Source organism: Octopus bimaculoides, chromosome 5 (genome assembly GCF_001194135.2).
Source record: "Octopus bimaculoides isolate UCB-OBI-ISO-001 chromosome 5, ASM119413v2, whole genome shotgun sequence".
Lineage (NCBI taxonomy): Eukaryota > Metazoa > Mollusca > Cephalopoda > Octopoda > Octopodidae > Octopus > Octopus bimaculoides.
In genome coordinates, this window is record NC_068985.1 from 110,473,792 (window position 1) to 110,484,177 (window position 10,386).

General features: G+C 36.7%; 2 protein-coding genes across 2 annotated transcripts in view; both read left to right on the forward strand.

Moving 5' to 3' along the window:
* The window catches only part of LOC106876906 (cell cycle control protein 50A), an 18,467-nt gene extending 9,731 nt beyond the window's left edge, over positions 1-8,736 (forward strand). Inside the window, exons 6-8 of the mRNA XM_014925655.2 lie at positions 1,759-1,980; positions 3,527-3,692; positions 4,159-8,736. Of these exons, the coding sequence (XP_014781141.1) occupies positions 1,759-1,980; positions 3,527-3,692; positions 4,159-4,183 (413 nt within the window). The 3' untranslated portion in view covers positions 4,184-8,736. The remainder of the gene's footprint in view (positions 1-1,758; positions 1,981-3,526; positions 3,693-4,158) is intronic.
* A 129-nt stretch (positions 8,737-8,865) lies between these two features.
* LOC106876907 (putative Dol-P-Glc:Glc(2)Man(9)GlcNAc(2)-PP-Dol alpha-1,2-glucosyltransferase) overlaps positions 8,866-10,386 on the forward strand; it is a 22,673-nt gene continuing 21,152 nt past the window's right edge. Inside the window, exon 1 of the mRNA XM_014925657.2 lies at positions 8,866-9,756. The gene's annotated coding sequence lies outside the window, so the exon portion shown is untranslated. The remainder of the gene's footprint in view (positions 9,757-10,386) is intronic.

The following is a 10,386-nucleotide window of genomic DNA, read 5'->3' on the forward strand; positions in this document are numbered from 1 at the left end:
CCCGCTCAAAAGGTCCTTGAATAAGGTTTGTTTAAGGATGTTGAGCAAAACACCCATGTTTCCAAAAAGTGAATTATTCAAACCCTAAAGAATTCCTCTCAACACATGGCTATGATGCTCCCCCACTACTTCTGCTCATGATCAGAGATGCACATATCGTCAGCCACCAAGGGACATGCTTAACTGGTTAAGGTCAAACAACTGACAAGCAAATCTGTGGTATTGAGCAGAATATTTGCTGTAGTCCATCTTTTATACCAAGACAAAACAATATTATTATTATTATTATTATTATTATTATTATTATTATTATTATTATTATTATTTAAGGCAGTGGGTTGGCAGAACCGTTAGCATGCTGGACAAAAAATGCTTAGCAGCATTTCATCCATCTTTATGTTTTGAGTTCAAATGCCATTGAGGTTGACTTTGCCTTTTGTCCTTTTGGGGTTGATGACATAAGTACCAGCTGCACACTGATATTGATGTAATTGACTCCCCAACCCCTACCGCTCTGAAATTGCTGGTCATGTGCCGAAATTTGAGATTTATAAAGGTGACGAACTGGCAGAAGTGTTAGCATGCTGAGCGAAATGCGCAGTGGCATTTCGCCTTTCTTAATGTTCTGAGTTCAAATGCTGCTGAGGTTGACTTTGCCTTTCATCCTTTTGGGGTTAATGAAATAAGTACCAGTTGAGCACTGGCATTGATGTAATTGACTGGCCCTCTTCCCACAAAATTTCAGTTCATGTGCCTGTAATAGAAGGGGTTATTATTGTTATTATTATTCAAGACAGCGAGCTGGCAGAATTGTTAGCATGCCAGACAAAAGGCTTCGCACCATTTTGTTCATCTTTCTGTTTTGAGTTCAGATGCTGCTGAGGTCGACTTTGCCTTTCACCCTTTTGGGTTGATGAAATAAGTACCAGCTGCACACAGTGGGGTCGATGTAGCTGACTAGTCTCCTCTCACCAAATTTCAGGTCTTGTGCCTATTGTAGAAAGAAATTATAATTACTTGAAAACTTCATCCAGCTTTGTACTTTCTGAGTTTAAATCCTGTTGAGATGAACTTTGCCCTTCATCCTTTTGTGGGGTCGATAAAATAAAATACTAGCCAAGTTCTGGGGTTGATGTAATCAGGTGACCCTCCTCAACTCTTCCTGGCCTTGTGCCAAAATTTGAATCATTTATTGTTATTAGATATTATTATTACTGTTATTATAATTATTGTGACACTGTGGTAAAATTAATTCTTCTAATAGGAGAGTATTGTAGTTCGCTTGAAGCATTGTGTATTGTTTGTAAAGAATAAAATGTTTAGAATGGTACAACAATGCACTATAAAACAAAAAATGGACTATATACCTGTTGTAATTTAGTTATCTATAGTCCGATGATATTTCATCTAAGAAGATCTGAAGAAGGAATTGTAATTCCGAAATATCATCGGACTATAGATAACCAAATTGCAACAGGTGTATAGTCCATTTCTTGTTTTATAGTGCATTGTTGTACCATTCTAAACTTTTTATTCTTTAATTCTTCTAATATTTGGGAGTAAATTAAATGCATTAAAACAAAAACAGGAAATCATTTGGTGTGGGTGTTAAGAGTAGAAAGGGGCTATTTTGAAGGAGATAAACTTGATTAAATTACTAGTAATTTTGGACTGATCTTGTAATATGATATTGATAGAAAGTCAAACTGTGTAAATCTGATAAAGCTATTTAAATGTGAAATTGTCTTTCAATTCAAGTGAACTCACAGTATGTTAAGCCTCCCTATTGGCAGAAGAGCATCTGGGACCTGGATCCGAACAACACAGATGATGATAATGGCTACCACAATGAAGATCTAATTGTGTGGATGCGCACTGCAGCATTACCGACATTCCGTAAACTTCACCGCCGTATTAACCATACTGGTATATTTTCGGATAATCTACCGGCTGGTAGATATTCGGTAATAATCAACTACAGTATCCTTGTTTTTATGTTTGTAATTCTTTGATTATCATGACATTTTTTTTTTCTCCTTCAACTCTCTCATGCAAATCACTTGCCCCAACAGGTCTTCGCAAGCCGAGTTTAGTGTCCAATGAAGGAGAGGTTGGCATGGGTGCCAGTCGGTGAATTTAGTTCGATTTCGATTTCACTTGCCTCAACAGGTTTTCACAAGTGCAGTTTAGTGTCCAATGAAGGGAAGGTATGTATAAGTGGGCTGGCTACACCCCTGGCAGAGGCGTTGGATTATGGTCTCACTTGGCTTGCCGGGTCTTCTCACGCACAGCATATTTCCAAAGGTCTCGGTCAAAAGTCATTGCCTCGGTGAGGCCTAATATATATATATATACAGATGAGAGAGCGAGTTTTTGAAGTGTTGTACAGATATTATATAGTTAGAATAATAAGGTAGTCAGAATGTTGGATGATTATATATTTTTATTTACATCTTATTTATATTTTTAGTACTTTCTTTTATTATCGGATTTATCAAAAATGGAAGAAAGCACTAAAAATGTAAATAAATAAAAAAATATATATATATTCATCCAACATTCTGACTACCTTATTATTCTATATATATATCATCATCATCATTATTTAACATCCGTTTTCCATGCTGGCATGGGTTGGCAGGTTCGACTGGGGTTTGGGGAGCCAGGAGGCTGCAGCAGGCCCCTGTATGATCTGGCAGAGTTTCTACAGCTGGATGCCCTTCCTAATGCCAATCACTCCGAGAGTGTAGTGGGTGCTTTTTATGTGCCACTGGCACAGGGGCCAGAGGAGGCTGGCAACGTCCATGACTGGTTGGTGCTTTTTACGTACCACCGGCATGGAAGCCAGTCAAGGCGGCGCTGGTATTGGCCACGTTAAGACAGTGCTTTTTACATGCCATCGGCACAGGGATCACAACTACAATTTCCATTTGATTTTGATGTACTTAACTCAATAGGTCCCCTCAAGCACAGCATGTCGCCCTATGATCCAAGGTACTTTTGGGTGGGCTGGTTATGCAACACTGGTGTAGTTTACAGCTGTGATCTCACTTTACTTGCCGGGTCTTCTCAATCACAGCATATCTCCAGAGGTCTCGGTCTTCTGTCATTGCCTCTGTGAGTCCCAACAGTTGAAGGTCATGCTTCACCACCTCATCCTATGTCTGCCTGGGTCTCTCTCTATCCTGGATTGGCACTTCTTCACACAGCTCTCCTCATCCATCTGTAGTACATAACCATACCAACACAAACGTCTCTCTTGCATGTCACATCAAATACTTCTTATGTCCAACATTTCTCTCCGGGCGCTTACACTGTCGCGTGTGCACACTAACATTACACGTCCAGCGGATCATGCTAGCTTCATTTCTTTCGAGCCTATGAATGTCTTCAGCAGTCACGACCCATGTTTCACTGCCGTGAAGTGGAACATGGGCCACACATACATTCTCTAAAATCCACACACAGGAAACTGTGTTTTTTGTGTTGTTTTGTTTTGTTGATTTCTTTAACCAGTGACTCCCAGATTATCCTGTGACCAGTTTCAGTGGCACCAAACGTATTGTGTTGACTACAATGTCATGGCTGGGAGGCAAGAATCCTTTTCTGGGCATCACTTACCTGGTTGTTGGCTGCATCTGTATCCTCCTAGGAATCGTTCTGTTTTTCATTCGTTTCAGATGTGGAAAGAGGTAAGTGTTCTCTTGTATTGGCTTGTGTATTTGTGTGTTTTTTGTGTGCATATTTGTGCTTTTGTGTATGTGTATGTCTTCAGAATGAAACGATTGGGTGCAGCTGTTTAGACACTGACAATTTGGCGCGGCTGATTGGGCTTTGGATCTGCTTAAGCAACTACGTTTTGGTGTACACACACCAGCACTGAAATGTACGTGTACAGATAGAGGGTGGGAGGTGTAGGAAAGGTTTAAAAAACCAGTGGCATTTTTTTAAAACAGACAGTGAAGCCTGGTTCAATTTTCTTCTTAACCAGCCCCTGCCAAACCGTCCAACCCATGGCAGCTTAGAAAACAGATGTTGGATGATAATGATGACAAGATGTAAAACTGGACCTTTAAGATACATGGAATAAGGCAATTTCTGGACACATAGTGTATATGATATCTCTTTCAAACTTTCCTTTTTTTTCTTTCCTTGTAGATCTCAAGAATTGAACCTACGATGAGTTACATGTTGACCAGAAGAGCTGACCAATCTGCCAGCCACCTGGTCCACTGGGTGACTGGCATTTCATGTACTGTGAACTTCTTTTCCTTTGTAAACCTTAATGTTTTATAAAACATACACTGTTTTATATATACACACACACACACACATATATATATACATATATGTATATGTAGTTTGTGTGTAAAGTATATTCATATATGGCGAAATATACATATACACACATGCACATGTTTCTGTTGATAATGTTTGTGTAAATACTGAATATAGTAATGAATGGATATTTATTTATACATATACAAGGTATGTAAGCAGATTTCTGTATATAAACATATTTGTGTAATCTGTGTGCTCTCTTTCTCTCTCTCTCTCTATATATATACACACACACACACACATATATATACTCATACATACTCACTAACATATTGATACCACAGGTAACAGTTGAAGCATTCCAATAAAATTGATGTAAATTAAAGCCATTTTTAACTGCATCTTTGTGATATATAGCAAGAACAAAGAATTTATAAACCCACACAATTATATCTTTATATACACATACTTTTTCTCTCCCTTTTGTTGGTCTCTGAAATGAGTGCACACATACTTGCACTTGTGTGCAGAAACACTGGGTTCCTATTAACCCTTCTGATACCATCTGACCCGAAACCACCCTCGGTTCTATGATCTGAATTCCTGGTTTTAAAATGATCTAAATTAAATCTTTCTTTTGAAATTTCATGTTAATTTATATTACAAACAACAGCTTAAAAATGTCAGTCATTTTAATTCTTGGTTATTTTCAAAATTTGAAACAGAGACCAGAGACAGTGTATTTCAGCAGAAATATGGTAACAAAATGGTTGAGTCATCAGTAATTTTTTAATAAACGTACATACACACATTTGTAAATGCATATACAGCAATATGAGTGTCTACACATAAACACATACATGTGTACAGTGGATATTAGTGAAGAAAATACTGTTTTGGTAGTTAGAAATAATGTCCATAATGAAGGAGGTGGTTTATGCTGTGATATAGAACAAACCTCTCTCTCTCTTGGCAGTTGATTACTAAAGCTATAAACTATAATGCTACATTGTCCTGCTCTGCCTAGTTATCAGAAGACAGACAGGGACTTGTTACCTGAAATAATACACTAGTGTCTTAGTTCAGAGAGTTAACTACATTACATGACTATGATCCTCTGTGGTTTGTGAGAGGATTATGGTTAATCTGAATCAGCTTCTGCTCCTAAACCATATCAATGCTTTGTGTCTATGGATGCTTATATGGTTGCTAAAAGTTTTATATATATATATATATATTTATTTATTTATTTAAGGGCATTACTATACAAGAATGCCTCACGGTACTTTGACCTTAGAGTCCCTCTTAGTGTGAGGCATTCTTGTATAGTAATGCTCTTATATAAATAAATATATTTTGGGGAATAAATGATGGATTTTTCCCTTATGAGGTTTTTTTTTCATGCTAGCTACTTGATAAATTCTTATAAAAGAATTCATCCTATCTTGAATTAATTATATATGTATGTGTATATATATGTATGTTTGTATATATATATATATATATATATATATATATGTATGTGTGTATATATATATGTATGTATGTGTATATATATATATATGTATGTATATGTGTGTGTATGCATGTATATATATGTGTGTGTATACAGTATAAATATATTCGATAATATTTTCTGCTTAATGAATTGTAAATATATCTGATATAATGTCTATTTTTTTTCTTTCTCTCTCTCTTGTCTCCCGTCTCCATTTGTTCCCACCATTATATAGTGTGAGGTGGCGCTTGTGTTTTACTAGCTACAGAAAGCTGTTTAACGTTCGTTGCTAAAACAACAAAGTTTAAACACTGGCATTAATAGAAAGAAACCAGTGCTGATGTGAGTCAGGAGAGAACCCCTACCCAGCCCCTTTTTCCTCCAGAAAACCAAGTGCTCTACAAATGGATTTAAAAAAATGTGTTTTGAAGAGAATACTGACCGATGTTTTAATCCCGATTCTTCTTCTCTGATGATGGTCAGTGCCTAGAACATATTCATAAAGGAAGAGCCAATGCTAGAAACACTTACGTTCTCTCCCTCTGATCTTTTTTTTTTCCCATCTTTGTTTCTTTTACTTTTTTTAACCCATTTATGCATAACAGTTTAATTTTCATTTAACAATCATAATCGATAAATATTTTGTTATGTATAATTTTCTGACTGATCTGTTTGGGGGAACAAAATGCCTTAATGGGTTAAGAAATAAAAAAGAAATTTCATTTGAATCGTTATGAAGTTTATAGATCATCCCACTGGAGTTGATTGATCTTGTTGAATGTGTTGTTACAAACATGATGGACAAAGTTATTTCCTGTCACCCTTGTAGTTATTGCTGATGAATATGTCTCTATAGACTAGACATATTAAAACATCTTGACTTTTCCCTCTAATTCCACTTTAGCCATATCACTGTAATTCTCTCTTGTGAAACAGATAATGACTGTTATATTTCTTCTCTTCATGTCATTCCATCCATCTCATTCAACGCAGATCTAACTCTGATTCCCACCTATCCATCCACCGCAAGCAGATAAGTCTAAAATAATTTGACAATCGTCTTGCAGTTTGCAGATTCACAAGATTCACGCATGTGTCTCATTTTATAGAAAGAACACTAAATTCTACATCATTTCAATTTCTGAGGGATTGGCATAGGATATATAACTGGTACAAGAAATCTTCTTGGTGAGAGTGGGATTAGCCTGTGATAGTCTTATTTCTAAGATAGTGATTTTTCTCATCCATGTAATATAATGGAACAGAACAGAGTAAACAAATGGTCTTACAAGATTATCTTTATCTTAATCCTACTTGCTGCCTTGATATCACCGAAAGTTCTGGTTTAAAAAATATTGAAGAAACAAGTATTTTGCATTATTTTCCAATGCACTGCTCGAGTTTGTAGTTAGTGCTGGTGACACAAAAAAACAAAGCAGTCAGTACATACTATAAAGTAGTTGGTGTTAGGAAGGGCATTCAGTTATAGAAACTAAGTTATAGCTGAGATTAGTGTTTAACATGGCTCTGTGGCTCACTGGTGTGCTTAAGTCCCTTCAGAAACTCTATCTCTCATCTATCTATCTATATATATATATATGTATGTAAATGGATAATAAAACGAATGGTTTACACCAGGTAGCTTACTGGTAAAGCACAACCACTTTCAGAGTGATTGTTAGGTAAATAACAAATGAAAGCCTGTGCCAGTATGGAAAATAAATGTTGATGATGATCTGTTCTTGGAAGGATGGTGGAAACTTAGTCTCCCCAGTCATGATATGTTAGTAACCAAATAATAATGGATAGCTTCAGCCAATATGTTGTTCCATTTGGAAGCGACATTAGGTCGGTGAATTAAAAGAACTAGTAGAGCTAAAGTTAAGATGTCTTACTTATTACACCTTTTAGTAGGATTTTTAAGCTCAAGTATAATGGGGGAGCGGGGGGCTTCAATTTTGCCTTCTATTCTTCCAGACTAGGTTATAAACCATTATTTGTATTTTAAGAACCTACCTAATCTCCTCTTCATACATATTTAAAAAAGAAAACATTCCATAGTTCCTGGGGCAGTAACATAGCCATCATGTCTGCCACATGGGGCAGGTCTTTAGTTTACTGCATCCCCTCACCCTGGGTCCCATAAGCCTATACAACAGACTCAAAAGTATAGGGTGCGGCAGAGTAGACGGACGTTTTTGAAAAATTCACAAAATCATTAATTTTAGCTGCAAATAAATTTTATCGACATCAATGTGTTCGTATTGAATTAGCATTTGTCAGAATCAAGTGTGGAAAACAGCACTCATCATGTAGTGTCTGTTTTCATTGATGCATTTCTGAAGGCATTCTGGAGTCCGTACCATTCGTGGCACTCCCACCGTTCTCCTATTCATTAATGTACCTCATGTACTAAGTGCATTCACTCAGCGTAAGATTGTGTTACGAGTGAGAACAGCTTGATTTTGGTGAATGTTGAAGTGGTGCTGAAACTCACGCTAAACTGCTGTGACAGACTCGTTATGCTCTATCGTTCACAGCACCATGGCTTCACCTGAAAAGACATAAAAAAAAATGCTAAGACACCATGGACTTATTGGTACCTGTTGGACATATGTCCTTCCTTCTGGAGCTGAGTAATAGCCATTTCAAAACGTCTGTCCTCTCTGCCCCACCCTGCATTACTGTGCTATTGTCTTGAAGTTGGATGAGCATCTGTGTTGTTTGAATTGTGAAATATGACAGTGGAGGTCGACTTTAGTGGGTATCGATTCAGTCGACCGTGATACTTCTTGGTGTTTGGTATATAGTGTTGCCAACCTTGAAGACGGTCGACATTTCTTAGTTTTTGTCATTGGTGGCGGAAGTTTTCTCAAATTGTGATGTTGTGTTTTTTTTCCTTTAAAATATTTTATCGTATTTATTTCTTGGATAATTAAATATTGTTAAATTTTGAAGTTTTCTTTATTTTATTTTTATAACTTAACACTAGAAGTACCAAGCAGTCATTTATGATTGCTTTTGCTTTCTACTTTTTAGTTTCTATTACTACTGAATGCGCAATCATTAACATCATTTCAGATATATGTGTGTATATATATTTTTGTACATAAATAAATTGTTCAAATTCTTTATTCACTGCATTAGCTTACATTTAAAATAAATTGTATTAAAGATTTTCAATGTCGGTCAAAAATGACCACTATGGTCCTTGTAGGAAGTCAGAAATGTTGGTACTTCTAGTGTTAAATGATTATGATTCCATCAATTGTGCAGGTGTAGCTGTGAGGTTAAGAAGCTTTCTTCTTGGTCACATGGTTTCAGTTTCAATCCCCTTGTGTGTAGTACTTTGGGCTATTGCTTTCTACTATAACTCCAGGCTGACCAAAATCTTGTAAGTAGACTTGGTAACAGAAAGAGCAAGTGTCTTCTAAAATAGCAATAGGTCAACCAAAGCTTTGAATATGGTTTGGTAGATGGAAACTGAAAGAAGCCTTTCTTTTTGTCATTGTCATTTAATGTCCACTTTTCCATGCTTGATGGCTCAGCTAGCATTTTGAGGAAGATTTTCTATAGTTAGCTGCCATTTTTGTAATCAACCCTCACCTGTTTCCAAGCAAGGTAATATTTCTCCATGGATGACTGGAAACCTTTCTGGTGTGACAGCAATGCTTGTTTATAATCATTATATGATGTCAATATAAAGGGATACACTAACAAACACATACAATGAGCTTTCAGTTTCCTCCAACAAAATCAACTCAAGAGGTTTTCATCAGTGTGGAGCTATAAAAGATGCTTGCCCAAGGCGCCACACACTAGGACTGAGCCTGAAACCATTTGGTTGGGAAGTAACTTATCACCACAGCCACACTAATGCTTATTATCATCATTATCGTTATTTATTTTCCATGCTGACATGGGTTGGATACATTGTGGTGTCCACTTGTAATCTTCAATGAAAACATTTCGGCGTGGTAAGTATCATCTTTCTTGAAAACAGGTGGGGATTGACAGAAAATTTGTCTAAACAAATTCGTTCCGATCCATGCAAGCATGGAAAAATAGGTGTTAAAACAACAGGTACTCCATCAGTTACAACAAGAATTCCAGTTGATTCAATCAACAGAACAGCCTGCTTGTTAAATTAACATTCAAGTGGCTGAGCACTCCACAGACATGCATATCCTTAACATAGTTCTCAGAGATTCAGTGTGACAAAATATGACAAGGCTGGCCCTTTGAATTACAGGTAGAACTCACTTTTGCTAGCTGAGTGAACTGAATGTGAAATAAAGTGTCTTGCTCAAGAACACGAAGTACCAAAGATTGTGTTCATGAACTTATAATCATGAGCTGACAACTCAAAACAACTAAGTCACACACATTCATAGTGTTAAAGCAATGATAATGTTGACATTTAGTGACCAGTTCCAGTTTAAAAATACTCCAAAATAGAGAGAATGGTTTTGAATCTATTCAGATGAAATCTATGGAAAAATAATGCTATCATCATCATCATCGTTTAACGTCCGCTTTCCATGCTAGCATAGGTTGGACGATTTGACTGAGGACTGGTGAACCAGATGGCTGCACCAGGCTCCAAT